This window comes from Drosophila novamexicana, unplaced genomic scaffold (assembly GCF_003285875.2).
Source record: "Drosophila novamexicana strain 15010-1031.04,08,12 unplaced genomic scaffold, DnovRS2.1 tig00000877-arrow-arrow-pilon, whole genome shotgun sequence".
NCBI lineage: Eukaryota > Metazoa > Arthropoda > Insecta > Diptera > Drosophilidae > Drosophila > Drosophila novamexicana.
In genome coordinates this window covers 1,538,056-1,555,248 of record NW_020824831.1, presented here as the reverse complement: position 1 = coordinate 1,555,248, position 17,193 = coordinate 1,538,056, and the positions used below count along the sequence as shown (strand labels likewise).

Genomic DNA, 17,193 nt, shown 5'->3' with positions numbered 1-17,193 from the left:
TTGTCCTGCGCCGCTGTCGTCCAACCACTAAATGACTATAAAGTAGCAACTTCCGCGACTGTTGCGCAAAATCATTCAATTTCCGTTTGGGCACACTCTCTTCCCAACTTCTGACTCCTGACGCCTGTCGCTTGTTGCCTGCCCACTACGCCGGCAGCGCGTGCATGTTTGCGCATCATAATCGAGGGTGTGATTTGTCCTTTTCTGCGTTTGCCCTTTGCCAGCATCCTTATGAAACATTACCGCAATTTAGTTGCTTTTTTGCCACCCACCCGCTAACGTTTCTCCATATCGTTGGCTGCGAAAAATTTGAATAATTTTTATTACGTGGCGCGTTATGAATTTTTGATGAGCTCTTCGTCCCACAACGCTCTTCGTGTTGTGATTGTTGCTGTTGTTGTTGGAAGAGGGCGTGTGGCCAGTTATCCTTCACTAAGCCAAGTGACAGTGGCACAATTTATTAGATTCTCAGCCTCATTGTGGGCTGCGTTGCCTTTTATTTTTTTGTCCGCAGCGCCGGCGACGGCATCGTCAGCATCAGCATCAGCGTCTGTGCTGCAAGTTTCCGGTACGTGCAAGTCGGTGGCAAACAACGCAAACGCAGGGTCAGGGTGAACTGAGCTGGGCGTGCTGTGTAATAAAAGCAAATAAAATATTCTTTAATATGCGACACTCGCCATAGTCATCCCGGGTCTCTCCCTGCACTTTGCCCCCTGCGCCATGCCAGCCACCAGTCATCCTGTCGGACTGTGTGTGCAATTTGCATATATATTGGCTCGACAAGCATTAATACGTGTAATCCCGTAATTTTTTAATTAAATCAAATTGTTTTCTTTTTTATTCTGTTTTATTCTGGCACCCATCACTCGTGTGAATTTTACTGGAAGCGCTTATATTAATAACAGTTTTATCATATTAAGATATACGCCACATATTAACATTTTTCCTTGTCGAAAGTGTTCATTGCCAGTAGAAATGTAAGCAAGTCAGAAATCCGAAGATTTTATACCCTTCTTGACATATGCCACTGATAGCAAAGCTTTATCTCAGACCGATTGTTCCTATAGAAATCAACTATTAGGGTAGTAAAAATGGTATTTGTGCAAATATTTGTAACAGGCAGAAGGGAGCATGCATGACTCCATAAAGTATATATATTCTTGATCAGCATCAATGGCCGAGTCGATCAAGCCATGTCTGTCCGTCTGTCTGTCTGTCTGTCCGTCCTTCCGTCCGTCCGTATGGATGAACGCAAGGATCTCACGGCCTATAAGAGTAAGAGACTTAAAATTTAACGTAAATCCTTCTAGTACCATCGCAGTAAGAGTTTGTTTCCGATAATCGATAGCTTTCCCCGTTTTCAAGCAATCGATAAAAATCGATATCGAAACCCTTTTTTTTATGAAATCTCGTAGATCCTTGAATAGTGTAAATATAAATCACGTATCTTTTATTTCTTAGCCATTTTTTTAAAAACTTATTAAAATAATTTTACAACTGTTTAAAATATGTGTAACTTTCCTTATCTTTACGAAAGACATTCAGATATATTTATAAGGAAATGTCCCTATCCCAAAGACTATTCCCATTCCAACCACAGGGATCAGTGACTAAGCTATCATAACTACATCTATGCTAACTGTGCGTAACTGTAATAATTTTGAGTAAAGCCATAACCTAATATACAGGCGTGCGTCGTTGGCGTTGCCTTCCGGATTCGAAACGATTAAGTGATTTCGTGCACACTGCATGATAATTGGATTAATATGCGCTGACAGCGGGTACAGCACAGCCCAGCCAGCCAGCATTGAATTCAACAGGATGATGCCCATGCAACCACCACTAAAATGGCTGGAGTTGGAGATGGTGGGGGTGCCTTGTCGGAACTGGATAGGAGGGCTGTTGCTCTGGCTAAATGGCAAATTATAAGACTGGCGCACTGGGAGAATGTAGGGGTTATTAAGTAGATCAAGCGATGCCCGGTGAAAGAAAGTAAGTGGTTCGTTGTGTGGGTTAAATGCTCTCGTTATCATCGGCATCAAAGTCGCATATATTGTCTGTGTATACCATGAATCATACCATCATCATGGCAGCGCCACTGCTGAAGGGTGGAACAAATGCGTAAACGAACTCATCTTTGGCTTGACTTTGCTTTTGGCTACGGGTGGTTAGAGCTAACCCTCAAATTGTGCTGCAAACCCTCCGCTTTTGTTGGTGTAAACCAATTTAAGCAGCCCATACGTGGGTGGAGAAGCATATTCCAAGTGCCACCACAATTTTCCCAACGTATGCTCATGCTAATGCTGTGTGAAGTCAGGATTACGATATGATGAAGTTGTATTGTTAATAGTAATAAATGCAGCCGCACCCTCTGCATTGATTCCCTGAGCCAATTATGAAAAAGACAGCAAAGATTTAATTCGAAAATTCTTTAAGCAGCCACTGGTCAACCATTGGCTCAACAATTTGTCAGCCAAAATGTGAGCGGTAAACAAGCAAACATTTCGGCATTTTGATCAAACAACTGTTCGGCCACTTAGCTGTCCATTACCAATCACTGCCGCTGGACAAACAAATTAAATTGATTTGCTTGCCGGGCCACAGAAGCCGCTTCCGAAGTGCCTGCCGATCATCATATTTGGATTGGACTGGCCGGGCCTGGCTGAGCCTGGCCTGACACTGGCACTGGCGGCGGTGCGATCAAACACCCAAAATTATTTGACAATCGAATGGGGCAGCCAAGAGTTGGGTTTAAGCAGCTAAGTGCTGGACTAGAGACCCATCTGTGATCAGTGGCTGCCTAATTGATAAAGTAAACCGTATGAAAATTAGCGGCCAACTTAAAGAAAGAGCTCGTTTACCCGCCGATTTTCATATGATTAATATATTTGCACAACGCCTGCTATCCTACGCAGTCGAGCGCTCAATTGCCCAAAGGCGGCAACGATTTTAACACCTCTTCAGCTCCGATCTGGTCTGCGCATAAAGATGAGCTGCAAGTGGGCAGCTGGTGATGTTGTTGTTGCTGTGGCCTTTTGTGTGTTTGGCTCCTCATTAGTGGGTCTTGCCGTCTCGTCTTTTGAACTGGCCGCATCGCGCTCTTTAGACACTTGTTGTCTAATTACCAAAGCCACCCGCAATGGCACGTCTGGCGTTCTCTTTTTGCCAGTTGTAAGTTGTAAGTGTGGCACTGGGTGAAATCGTCACCGAGCCAAGCGAAAGCCAAAGTTTCTCTTCGCGCCTGCCCGTTAATCGGCGCCGGCTTTGATGCTGCTGCTGGTTGGGCTTATTCATGAATCTAACGATTTGTACAGCTTTTGGCCTCAGTTTGTTTTCTTGCTCCGCGAAAGGTTCGATCTGGCGCAGATAATGATCTGGAGCAATAAAATTGAAATGCGTCTGTTAATCGTTTCAAGATACATAATAATTTTGTGATCAAACATGCTCAGGCGGCGGCAGTCCCTACATTGGCAGCCAAAGGCGATCAGAGATCGCGATTCTGATGTTCTTCGTGTATCGATCACTTTGCTTGGGCTCACCGCGCCCAGCGGTCCCAGTACGCAAAAATCACAGCGGTAGTTTTACGATCGGCATTAGTCGAAGCTATAATGCGCTGCAACTACTTATCGTACCTAAATTTTTAAACATAAATGGTTCGTTTCTTTAAGTATTAACAACAACATGTAGAAACATATGAAAATAAATGCTTTAAGAAATTTTTAAGCAAAATAGAACAATATCTCATGTTTGTACGATGAAAAAAATGCACATATAGCTAACATTTAATAAGCGAAAAAATATAATTATAATACAATATTAGTTTTTTAAGTTTAAGCAAAATTTCATAAATTAAAATATCCTTATCTGTCTTATATAGATTTGTCTATCTGTGTCTTAAATACATGTTCTATTTATCTATAACTATATATAAGACGGTATACACCGTCTAGCTTTATTATCTAGGAGGGTATGGTAGATTAGCTTAAGTATCTTGCCAGTCAAGTGCGATCGCTCTCCAAAATGTAGCGCATCGAGCACAATAAATCTTTGGCTTGGCGCATTTCTTCTTCTTGATTCCGCTAAGCACAGTCAAATCCAAATGCTAAAAGAGCTATTGTTTGCCAAAAGGGCCGACGAAAAGAAGAAGGTAAGCCCAGAAACGAAGACAAATTCGGCCGACATTCGTGCCAGGGGCAACCGCAGGACTATGCCGCAGCTTGATAAGCATCGGCAGCGCAAGCTGCGTCCGCTGATCTTAACCGATCCGCAGCGATCCTTTTAACGATGTCACAGTAAATATTTATGGCAGTGCCCAAATAAAAAATGTCAAGCGAGCAGCTTGGAGGCCAACCCAAGAGCCGCGTCTGCTTAGCTAGAAATTAGAGCAATTAGCTCTAGCCCTTGCTGTGGCCTGCACTTGGTGCGTTGTTCATAAAAAAGCAACTAATCAGCGTTGACATGTTGGACATATATATGTATATATATATATATATATATATATATATATATTTAGTAAAAAAATAAACACTTATTTATACGAAAAAAAAGTGTATTAATATACTGCTGATTGCTGCTGTGACCTTTTCTGTCTGCTATGTGGCTACTGTGGGCGTGCTGGATGCAAGTTGTAGCTTGTAAACAATTTTCATTATCAGATGATTATGTAATTTATAGAGCCAGGAGCTACCTGTGCGCGCGTTCTTGATCTGCCCGAAGCGATAACCAGCGGGCGACGAGGCATATGCAATGCCCCTGCCACACACATACACACACACAAACACACACACACCAGTGCAGAGATACTTATTCTATGTTCAGCATAAATGTCAAAGGGCATTTAATGAAGTTATTTAACGCTGCGACCCAAAACCGAGGACAAGAGGCGGTCCCAAAGGCTACCGTTTGAGGACGAGGGCGTATTGAGACTGCGATCGAGTCTGGTGATCATAATCTGTGAAGTTTGGCCCGCTGTCTGGTTTGCATTGGGCCAAACTGGTTGGGCAATAAAACGCTTGCTATAACGAGCAACAAAATTTGTAACGATTCAATTTAAGGCTATGTACAAGCGTCGGCAAAAGATGAAATAGTCAAATAGACGCAAGTCCCCAATGGCAAGACCCCTCCTGCAGGCCCCAGACGCTGCAGTGTGCACCCAACTGGCGGCAGTCGCAGACACGAAGCCGTTTTGTATGTTGGGCGCATGTTGGAACCTGGTAAGCGGTTCAATTCAATAAAATTTATGAAGACATGACTGGCAATTGTAGTCCCGACGTCGGCAACGAGCACAGGCCCAACCCAGCACTGCGCAGAGTTCGACGATCGAGTCCGCATCCTTTTCAAAACCGTTTGACGCCTACTTGCCCATTGAGGATACCTTGCAATAACAACAATAACAACAACAACACCAAAAAGCAACCATTTACAACTCAATTGAAGTAGCTGCTCAAATTTTTACTTGACATTTTTCCGCAAATTTATCAAATTAATTAAGCGAAAAATTTGGTAGCCTGCAAAGGCGGTCTTTCACAAAAGAAAGCAACGGTCCTATCGTGTGCAACAATACGCGCACAGATTTTTTATACCTGTCTACCCAGTTATGGGTGTGCCAGGACCATAAATATGGCAAAGGATTTCAGCATTTGACCGCTGCTACAAGCAGCAACTACCATTGATATACTCACTCCGATAATCGCCATATCGCAAGTGTTATCTATTGTCCCGGCTCGTCCTCGGTGTATGTTGTGTGTGGGAAACTTGTGCGTCTTTTGTTGCCGCAAATTGTCATAAAATTTCACATAAAAAACTAGTTACTTAGATAGTTAGGTAAGGCTTTCGGGTGGTCTGCCAGATATCGAATACATAGACTTCTCTTATTTACATTTCTGAATAGTTGGCAAGTAGGATTTCAAAATTCGTTTTGTTTTAAAATTCTTCACAGGTTGTCAAAACTGATTCTAAATTGGATCTTACAGGAGAAATGTAATTATGTTTGCATCGATTTATTGATTTTAAATAAGATCTTCATTAGACACCGCAGACGAAATCGCAGAGTCCTAATTGTTTGTCACATAAAATAAAAATACAAAATTTCTGTGAGTTCTATAAAAATAAATATGTATCCATGTTATTCTTGTGCAAAATTATATAAAATGAAAAGTAAAATGATTACTAAAGATTATATTAGATTATTATTATTATATTATTATAGCTCCTTTTTAGAGACAACGTCTTCAGTTTTGCTTTTTATACACATTTGGTTGTCATATTAATGACCTAAAAATGTCATATAAATCGCACAATATATATCGAACCTAGTCAAGAAAGCATTTCTTATAGTGTTGTAAAGAGGGGAGAAGAGGAGCTGCCGCAGTTAGGATCTGCATACTCGTCCTCTGTTACATGTTGCAAGCTATAATACTTCAATGAATGAGATTGTATTACGACATATTACTTTATTTTTAAAATAAACATGCATTCAACATTTTAAAAATTCACATCAATGATATTTGACAATTTTCAGGAATGGAAAGGCGAATTAGATTGTTGTATCCCAATAGATCTCCGTTGTTGATTCGGAAGAATCATAGTCCTCGGTCGTTAAGGGTGATTTACCACTCAAGCAATCATTTAACGCCTCGTAGGTTACGGACGTATCCTTGACATATGCCTGTTCCGCATTGTTGATGCAAATGGTCTTTGTGCTTTCAATTTGCCTATAAAAGTTCTTGATTTCAAAACTTGTTTGGGTTGCGTTTGTCGAAATTTCGTACATCGATTTCGACTCATCGGCGCCCTGAAAAAAATATAATCCGCCATTGTCGAGACTCACTTAATATAGAATCTCACGTAATGAGGTACTCACCACCCGGGCGAAGCACTCGAACGCCTCAACGTAGCCCACTATTGTGGAACAGTCTGCTATCAGATCACAGGAATACTTTCCACTGGATACAAGGGACTGACGTGGCTCCTGCCACTTAGAATCCTCCAAGGCGGTTTGCTCGGCGTACTCTGTGTTGCAATAGGTGTATTGGACTTCGTATTGTTGCGCAATGTTGTCCAGTCTTGGCCTGTAGTATTCAAAGCAAAGTGGAGCATTACTCGGATTCTGTGCGCTCAGCAGCTCCGACTGCTGCTTTAAGCGATGGATCTTGGGTATTTCGAGCTTAACAGCCGCAACCACGACCAGGCCCAGGAGCAGCAATATACCGCTTGTCGACGACATTTCAAAGCTCTGAATTGACTTGAATCGGATTTGAAAATGCTTTGCTTTTTATAGGGCGCCGTTCTGGATAGCAATGGCCGCAATCAATTCGTTCTCAATTATTTCATGTTCGTCGAGTTGTTTTAGCCAAATTACATATTTTATCAGACATCCGTTGTTTATTTGCTATTAATTAGATTTTGTTTGCGCGTGCTGCCGAAGTTATAGCAATTCTTTTTGTGTAATAAGAGAAATTGTTGGAGGCTTAACCTAATAATTGATTTCAATTAACTTGTAAGTAGCTGTGATTTTGCAGAGCTATTTGTTTTTATCGCCCGACCAAACGTAAAGTAGTAATTAAAACTGATATTGGAGTGAATTCATGGAAAACAACCGATTGTAGTCTTGGGGAACACAGCAAAACATTAAGAAAAATGATTTATATTTCATTCAATTAATTAATTAATTAACTTTGTATTTAAATGTTCCTTCCTCCTTCCTCCTCCTACCTTCCATATAGACGAGTTCCGCTTTTTGTTCAAGCCTAAGTCTGTTATATGCCTTTAGTATTTTAATATTGCAATTCAATTGTTAAATTAAATTTCGTTTCTGATTAACCGAACGTATTAAAAGCCGTATTTTCATATACAAAATTGTCATCTGCAAAAATAATTTTAAATAACGCTATGGTAAGTAAATAATGCTTTGTGTGCTGAATATCCTTCAGAAATGTTGTATTTTCATCTAAAATTGGGCTCCGTCTGGGTTTCGGTTCAGTGATTTTTTTGGCAACTGATTTAATTTAATAAATTTGTGGTCCGGCTTAGTTTCAAATCGGCTTTAGGCATTGATGCATAATTTCTAGTAAAAATATATTAAATCTAGTTAGTTAAAATGCGTTCTCTGAAACAGTTTAATTCGAACCCATCTATTAATACATTTTTGATATTTCCTAGCTAAGCCATTTTAAATTTGTGCAAATGTTTGGAAAATATGTATTCTTAATACACAGCTGATTATCTCTCTATATAGGACTATTTGTTCTGAATGATTGACGGTCTGACTGAGGGGTGATCCACGCACAGCTCAACCCGTAAGAGCCCATGCAATCACGTTTCTAGGATCTTGTTCAAATTTATTTGAACGCACTTTTTGGAAAATCCATTTTTCCTGGGTGGAAATGGGTGTCAAAAATGTGATGGGCTGTGATGTTTCGGGCTTAAATTAGTTTCTTAGAGCCTTAGATCTTTGTGAAAATTCATCTGATACGTGTTTTACTCTTTTCGGAAAATCTATTTTTCTAGGTTGATAAACGCGGGTCAAACTTTGAACGAACGAAGTTTCGAGTGGAATCTCATTCGTCAAGATCTTAAGAAAACTTATTTAAGACTTGTTGTCCACTTTTTGAAAAATGCAAGCCCCTTCGATTAAAAATGCGAATACACAATTTTTAAGGCCGAAGCTCTCAATTTCATCCGATAGGTCTTTCATTTACTCTCAAATCCCCAAGGAAAACGCTTAGCGAATTGCGATTACCGAATTAGTGATTATTGAAAATCCATACGCAACTCTAGTAAATTGGCGGAAACGGTTCAGTTCAGTTCTATCAGTTCGGCTTCGAAATAATTTTTGATGCTCTATCAATTTGTAGTACTTTAACATCTTTGCAATAGACATGTGAATTTTTTTTATTGAATGCATGTTTATTATATTAAATTCTATTCATCATATTCTGACCGAGTTGTAAACTCTGTTGTTGTGGGCTCAGTGGATAATGGAGGGGTTACTGGAATATTATCGTTGCCCAATAGGCAACTATTTAATAGGCCATAGACCCTAGACGTGTTCTCGACATAGTTCCTTTCCGCATTGCTAACGCAAACATTCCTGGTAGTATCAACTCGCGAATAGTCCGACTTGCTCTTGATAGCAGCATCCGTGGCGTTGGCAGAAATTGCATAAAAGATCTTGGCATCGTCAGCAGCCTGGAAATCCGAATTAATTTAAACGCATTTCATATATCGAATTCGAGTTTTGTGGTAAAGAAAATCACTTACCGTAATTGAGGCACACTCGAACGCATTGTAGGCATTCGAGGCCAGATTGCAAGCATATAAAGCGCTACAGGACTGGAAGGCACTATTCTCTATGCTCTCGCGCTCAGACTTATAGCAATTTTCAACATTTTTGTTTGATGTTTCATAGGCGCTGATGCAGCTATCGTAGTCGACTTCGTACTGTACCGTTATTAGGTTCAATTGCGGATTGTAGAAACTGAAGCATTTTGTCGACGTGTCCTGGTGTACTTCAGCCAGAACCAGGCTTTCGCTGTGGAGCTTCTGAATCTTCTCACTTGTTTTAAGGGTTGTCGGCAGTCTGCGAGCCAACGTATAGTTGATGCTGAGACCCAGCAGGAGCACAGATAATTTCAGACACATCTTCACAAGGATATCGACCAGAAACCGTGTATCTGATTCGAATTGGCGAACCAAAATAAGTTGTCAAACTCTTACAATTTCGGCTGTATTTATATTGATTCGTTTCAGCACAATCTCTTAAAGCGTTCTATTATCTTTTAATTATTGAAGTCAATGTCATCATAATGCGAAACAACCTAACTCCTTAATCAACTGTGTTAATTTATAAACTGTCTTCTTTTTATCATTTTCTGTTTTTATACCCTGAATCCATTAAAAATGGGTATAGGGGTATATTGTATATGTGCAAAATCCAAGTGTATGTAACAGGCAGAAGGAAGCATCTCCGACCCCATAAAGTATATATATTCTTGATCAGCATCAATAGCCGAGTCGATCTAGCCATGTCCGTCTGTCTGTCCGTCCGTCCGTCCGTCCGTCCGTATGTATGAACGCAAGGATCTCAGAACCTATAAGAGCTAGAGACTTGAAATTTTAGATGTAGATGGTCCTAGTTCCCGCGCAGATCGAGTTTGTTTCCGATAATCGATAACTAACTCCGTTTCCAATCAATCGATAAAAATCGATATCGATATCCTGTTTTTAAGGCAATTTTGGTAAATAATAAGAGCTAGAGTCACCAAACCTGACATATAGCTTCTAAAATAGAATATATATATTCATTTGATGTTGAAAGAAGAGGGTTCAGGGTATCCCCTAGTCGGGAGCTCCCGACTAGAACCTCTTGTTATTTGTCCAACAAGCCAACGTATTTTTCCTGTATAAAGCGCCGAAGAGGCATTGATAATATTAATGTAAAGCAGAGCAATTAGACTGAATTATGTCACTAAAATGTTTATAAGAATGGTAACTAAAATATATACATTGCTTGGTATGGTCCGAAATTTTCTATTTCCAGATCTGAAGTATCATATAAAATCTGTTTTTATCAATTTTATGAGATTCTTTCAGCAGCTAATATTAATCGTTATACCGATTATTTTCGCTTCCTCCTCGTTGCTACGTCGAGCCTACCTTCTAGAACGTTACTTCTTTTGAGTAACGTTGTACTATCTCTTAATCATATCCTTAAGTGTAATTGTACCATCCACTAGATAATGCCGATAAGAAATAAATAAAGAAAAAACGAGAAAGTAAAGATATCTTCGGAACGACGAAAATGTACTACCCGTGAAGATGTTTTCCTTTTGCAGATATTTAAAGGTAATAGTGAAGCTATTAAATTCGGAGTTTGATGCAAATTTCTTCGAAATTCGACATCGATTCATATCGAATGTTTGGAAACGCGCACATTATCGATTATCAGAAACAAACTAGTATTGCGCGGGAGTACGAGGACCTACGTTCAAAATTTCAAGTTTTTAGCTTTTATAGGTTCTGAGATCCTTGCGTTCATACATACAAACAGGCGGGCGGTTAATTGATGCTGATCTAGAATATATATGCTTTACTGCATCAGAAAGACGGGCCGATGCAAAGTACCAAGACGATAGCTTTAGTTCGCATAGAAACAGACAGACGGACATGGATATATAAACGTGGCTGTTGATGCTGATCTAGAGTATATATGTCTCCTGCTACGTTACGCATTTCATGGCAATTTTAATACCCTCTACAGGGTATAATAATAGCAATCATAGTAAACATGTAGAACATTTAGGTTCGAAATACTCTGTACAATCTAAACAAATTTTTTTAATTAGTTATGTTCTAAATTAAACTGCAATAATTTAATCAATTATAAGAATTTCATCAGTTCTATATCAGATTTATATAAACTTTTTTGCAAATAATTGATGTATAGGCGAGTTATACAATTGTTGTTTCTGTTTCTGCGGTGGTTTTCATGGTAGTGGACGGGGTTGAAGAAGGCTCGACGATATCACCATCCAGGCATTTCTGGAGCTCAGCATACGTGCTGTCAGTATTTTCCCAATATACTCTTTCGGCATAGTTGGCACAGAACTCGGCCACGGTGTCAGCGGCACGATACAGCTCCCTCACGATTCCGCCGTATTCACCGGCATCCGATGACAGAGTGAACAGTTTTTTGGAATATTCGGAGCCCTAGAGTAAGAGAGGTGAGTATGAGGATGTACCTTAAGGGCTTTCAGTTTGCTTACTGTGCTTGCGAAGCAGTCAAAGGCATCAACATAGGGGACGTTTTCATCACATTTCAGCAGTGCATCGCAGGTCTCTTTAGCTGTTGCGGCGAAGTTTTCACGAGGTTCGTAGTATTTTGCATCTATTGCCTCACACTCCGCCTTATACGTGTCCACACACTTGCCATAGTCAGCCTCGTACTGATCCGTAATGTCCTTCAAGATTGGCAAGTAGCGGTTAAAGCAGTACTGGTTCAGTGCTGGGTTACTTGAGCCCACTCCACGCGACCTAAGCATAAAGTCCATTAGACTGCGATCGGAGTCGATCTTGGGCTTCAGCGGCATCATCGCCAGGGATGTGCCAATTGCCAGGAACAATGGTAACGCTTTGAACAACATTATTTCTCGAGGAGCTACTAACTGTGAATGTCTTTCCAAAGTGGCGCGGACTGCTTTTTATTTACCCTCAAGAGAATATGAATTGCATGATTTATACCTTCCACCATTGGCCTAGATTGCATTTATGTTTATCAATACATTTTTTTTATTCTTATCTAGTCAACTTATCAATCTACACCTCATACGATTGAATCATTCAAGGATGGTGTTGTAAATATTAAAGTAAATTAAAAAAAATTTCGAAATTCGACAGATAAATACTCTTTTGATTGATTAGTTTAGCTCCATCATAAAAAAAAAGAACTTAGAAAGAAGGTAATAATGATATTGTGATTCAATCAGCATTAGACAGATATATTATTGGATTGTTTGTACAGGGTATTAGGACATTAGGAAGTAGCATAAATATTGTCACCGTATATGACCTTATCTAAAGGTTTGCGAATATTATAGAAAGACTTCCCCGACCAGGAAATTCTTACAACTTTCTCAGAAATTGTTATCAGGCGTTCCACCTTTCTGTTGACTTCTAAACAAATTTAAAGTTCATTCTTGAAATTTGTTATCAGGCAGTCACTGAATTGCGTACATGAGTTGGATTGTAAATAAAACAAAAAAAGTACCAGCTTAAGAATATCACAAAAGATTATTGCAAATCAAAATTGTTTCGAAATTATTATTTTTGTATTTATGAGATACTAGAGGAAATTATAAAAAAATATTGCTAAGAACGAAAGTGGCAAACTCCCCCTTCCCCTTACCCCCCTAATCTATTATCTCGAGTCGAGGGTCCCCGACTAGCAAGGCTGTCTTTGCAAAGACGCCCACACGGATTGGCTGTGTTTCGTCAGTTCTTAGATTGGCGTTCGTAATTACCATTGGTATTTCAGTACGGTTATACCGTTTTCTTTTAATCAGAATTGCGCATTACATGAAAAACTAAATATAAATCTTCACTAAGATCCATAAAACGAGTTTGAAGGTTTTAAAAAAAAGTTACAAATTTTTAGAAACTCCAAAATCGTTAACACACGTATTCATTAAGTTTTTATATAGGGCTTTGAAAATAAATTTTTTTAAATTTTTATGTGAAAGCTTTAATTCTGCGAACAGGTCTCAAATGAATTTTTATAACGATCCTTGGCTATATGAAAACTCTCGGATTAAACTTTCTTTATTACTGTCCGATTAGCGTAAAGCTCATTTTCAAAGAGCTTGTGAAATGCTCGCCACAAGACTAAATTGAGCGGAAGACGTTGATTCGAATATGTTAAATCATGTTCAATCCAATTAGAAAAGTAACTAAATATGTTTAAGCATCAAAGCTGTTTGTCCTAACTGACTGACTGACTGAGTGGTGCTCGACGCACAGCCCAAACCGTAAGAGCTAGGAAGCTGAAATTTACACTGAAGTTACCTAATGTGATGAAGGTGCACGTTAAGACGGGGTTTCGGGAAATTCCACCCACAAGTGTGGAAAAATGGCGAAAACGTTTGAAAGACACTTTTTTCTTTAGCCTCCGATCGGTCTCAAACTCGTTTTTAAACATCTTCGTTAAAATTCATTTAATGGATGTTTCGTACTTTTTGGAAAATCCATCCCTCCTCCGTGGATATGGGGGTCAAAGATTTGGTGCCGTTTCGCCCTCAAATTCATTTTCAAAGATCTATATGAAAAATCATTTGAGATGCGTTTCTCACTTTTTGCAGAATCCAAACTTCTTCGGTAGAGATGCGATTCAACGTTTTTTTGGGCGATGTTTTTTTGCATCAAACTTATTTTCAAAGCTCAGTAGTTGGATTCATTAAATAATGGGCTCAAGAGCTTAACGATCCTTTTATAACAAAACTTCTGTACATCTATCTTGTTCGCCCTATCCTTGAAGACTGCTCTTGCATCTGGTTTCCGCAGTATAACAATAGCCAGGATCATATTGAATCTGTTCAGAAGCAATTTCTGCTTTTTGCCTTACGAGGTTTGAATTGGGGCCCTAATCTTCAGTTGCCATCCAGCAGACTGCTTCTTCTCAACCTTACGTCGTTAACCAACCGTTGGACAATTCTTGGTGTTGACTTCCTACAAAGGTTGATTGCTGGCGGTATAGATTACCGTTTTCTGTTACGGCGTCTTCAATTCTCTGTTCCGTCCAGACCAACCAGAAATTATCGCCCTTTATTCCTATCTACGTGCGCAACAGACTACGCTATTCACAATCCTTTTCGGGTGCTATGTAAAATTTACAATAGGTTACATCATGTTTTCTCTACCGAAGTTTCTCTACCCCTAATAAAGTCATTGCTTTCAGGATAATATAGCAAATTAAGATTATTGTAATTTTACTTACGAACACTTCTTTCTCTACTCACAACCTTCTCCTTAGCTGTAAGCTCTTATAGCGTCACTGACAAAATTAGCCGTGAAAAGGGGCACCGCTGGCCGGACATGCAAATAAAATACCTCCATCTGTCGGTGATGCTATTAGGAAAATTGTATATTTTAACAAGGCTTTTAGCTTTTAATTAAATAAATAAATTAAAAAATATCCCGAGTATGCAGAGGATAAGCATTCTTATATACGAATTATTACATACAATTTTTTTTTTTTTACAAATAATACATGTTCAGGTGAGTTATTCATTTGCTGTCGCCATTCAGGCATTTCTGCAACTCAGCATATGTGCTGTCGGTATTTTCCCAATATACTCTTTCGGCATAGTTGGCGCAGAACTCGGCCACGGTGTCAGCGGCACGATACAGCTCCCTCACGATTCCGCCGTATTCACCGGCATCCGATGACAGAGTGAACAGTTTTTTGGAATATTCGGAGCCCTAGAGTAAGAGAGGTGAGTATGAGGATGTACCTTAAGGGATTTCAGTTGGCTTACTGTGCTTGCGAAGCAGTCAAAAGCATCAACATAGTGGACGTTGCCATCACATTTCAGCAGTGCATCGCAGGTCTCCTTAGCTGTTGCGGTCAAATTTTCACGGGGTTCGTAGTATTTTGCGTCTATTGCCTCACACTCCGCCTTATACGTGTCCACACACTTGCCATAGTCAGCCTCGTACTGATCCGTAATGTCCTTCAAGATTGGCAAGTAGCGGTTAAAGCAGTACTGGTTCAGTGCTGGGTTGCTTGAGCCCACTCCACGCGACCTAAGCATAAAGTCCATTAGACTGCGATCGGAGTCGATCTTGGGCTTCAGCGGCATCATCGCCAGGGTTGTGCCAATTGCCAGGAACAATGGTAACGCTTTGAACAACATTATTTCTCGAGGAGCTACTAACTGTGAATGTCTTTCCAAAGTGGCGCGGACTGCTTTTTATTTACCCTCAAGAGAATATGAATTGCATGATTTATACCTTCCACCATTGGCCTAGATTGCATTTATGTTTATCAATACATTTTTTTTATACTCTGAACCCATTGAAAATGGGTATAAGGGTATATTGTATTTGTGCAAAATCCAAATGTATGTAACAGGCAGAAGGAAGCATCTCCGACCCCAAAAAGTATATACATATATTCTTGATTAGCATCAATAGCCGAGGGGATCTAGCCCCGTCCGTCTGTCTGTCTGTCCGTCTGTCCGTATGTATGAAAGCAAGGATATCATAACCTATGAGAGCTAGAGACTTGAAATTTTAATCGATAAAAATCTATATCGAAATCCTGTTTTTTGGGCAATTTTTGTAAATAATAAGAGCTAGAGTCACCAAACTTGACATATAGCTTCTAGAATAGTATGTATATTGGCATTTGATGTTGGAAGAAGAGGGTTCAGGGTATCCCCTGGTCGGGAGCTCCCGACTAGAACCTCTTTCTTAGTTATTCTTATCTAGTCAACTTATCAATCTACACCTCATACGAATGAATCATTCAAGGATGGTGTTGTAAATATTAAAGTAAATTAAAAAAATATTTGAAATTCGACAGATAAATACTGTTTTGATTGATTCGTTTTGCTCAATCATAAAAAAAAGAACTTTAAGGGAATAATGATATTGGGATTCGATCAGCATTAGACAGATATATTTATGGATTGTTTGCATAGGGTATTATGACATTAGGAATTAGTATATATATTGTCACCGTATATGACCTTATCTAAAGGTTTGCGAATATTATAAAAGAGTTCCCCGACCAGGAAACTCGTACAACTTTCTCAGAACTTGTTATCAGGCGTTTCACCTTTCTGTGGCAATCTAAAACAATTTCAAGTTCATTCTTGAATTTTGTTGTCAATTGCGTACATTGGATTGTAAATAAACCAAAAAAAAAGTACCTCCTTAATCCATTTTATACTTGGCACGGGCAAGACCGGGATGTACCCGCTAGTGCACATATATTTCGCAATCGTTCAAAATGTTTTAAAATGTTTGGAATTTAGAAATGTGATGAAAGAAAAATGTTTTCTCCGCTCCAGTAATTTTTATCTAGGTGGTATTTTGATTATTTAATGCTCACATGTATATTAGCATATAGCATGTACTTGGATTCATTAAACGATGGTTTAACGATCCTTTTATACCAAGCCGTATTCTTGGCTTGAATGCTTTATACTTTTTACGATTGTTCGAGATTGCATTTGTTTATCAACACGAAACAAGTATTTAGGTAGATTGCAACACTTGCTACCTCTGTAATATCAGCGCATATGCTGCATATGCCAAATTTCATTACTGATATTTCTTTTCCGTTTTCTCTGCCTCCAGAAAACGCATGAAATATATATTTTTGGATCGATATTTAGAAGAGCTAATCGGTAGTCTTTATTACATATTAATTCGCTCACGACGAAATTGTTAGAATAATACAAAAGAATATTTGTCCGTGTCACAAATTGTGATTTGCGCCATTTCCCAAACACCGTGGCGCCACCTTTCGGCTAGTAGGACGTACTAAATGTTTAAACGATATATCGATAGTTACGTACGGAGCTGCTGCTCCCTGCATTTTATTTTTTCAAAAATATGACATTCACAAAAAATTTATGAAATGTGGACAGTGGAAAAAGGCTCATACCACCAAAATGCAATACATAAGCATTT

At 39.3% G+C, this 17,193-nt stretch overlaps 4 protein-coding genes across 4 annotated transcripts; all 4 read right to left on the bottom strand.

Annotated features, from left to right (window-relative positions):
* Window positions 1-6,528: 6,528 nt before the first annotated feature.
* On the bottom strand, window positions 6,529-7,225 carry LOC115765074. Its single transcript, XM_030708450.1, has 2 exons — window positions 6,863-7,225; window positions 6,529-6,793 (listed from the first exon to the last, which is right to left on the bottom strand). Exons 1-2 carry the CDS (start codon window positions 7,223-7,225, stop codon window positions 6,536-6,538), a joined length of 621 nt encoding a protein of 206 aa, XP_030564310.1. The 3' UTR covers window positions 6,529-6,535.
* A 1,697-nt stretch (window positions 7,226-8,922) lies between these two features.
* Window positions 8,923-9,642, bottom strand: LOC115765073. The gene is made up of 2 exons (XM_030708449.1): window positions 9,262-9,642; window positions 8,923-9,189 (listed from the first exon to the last, which is right to left on the bottom strand). Exons 1-2 carry the CDS (start codon window positions 9,640-9,642, stop codon window positions 8,923-8,925), a joined length of 648 nt encoding a protein of 215 aa, XP_030564309.1.
* Window positions 9,643-11,366: 1,724 nt separating this feature from the next.
* LOC115764974 lies at window positions 11,367-12,168 on the bottom strand. Its single transcript, XM_030708299.1, has 2 exons — window positions 11,766-12,168; window positions 11,367-11,709 (listed from the first exon to the last, which is right to left on the bottom strand). The coding sequence occupies exons 1-2, from the start codon at window positions 12,141-12,143 to the stop codon at window positions 11,452-11,454; spliced, it is 636 nt and encodes a 211-aa protein (XP_030564159.1). The 5' UTR covers window positions 12,144-12,168; the 3' UTR covers window positions 11,367-11,451.
* Window positions 12,169-14,635: 2,467 nt separating this feature from the next.
* Window positions 14,636-15,426, bottom strand: LOC115764963. The gene is made up of 2 exons (XM_030708288.1): window positions 15,030-15,426; window positions 14,636-14,973 (listed from the first exon to the last, which is right to left on the bottom strand). Exons 1-2 carry the CDS (start codon window positions 15,405-15,407, stop codon window positions 14,779-14,781), a joined length of 573 nt encoding a protein of 190 aa, XP_030564148.1. The 5' UTR covers window positions 15,408-15,426; the 3' UTR covers window positions 14,636-14,778.
* Window positions 15,427-17,193: the final 1,767 nt, after the last annotated feature.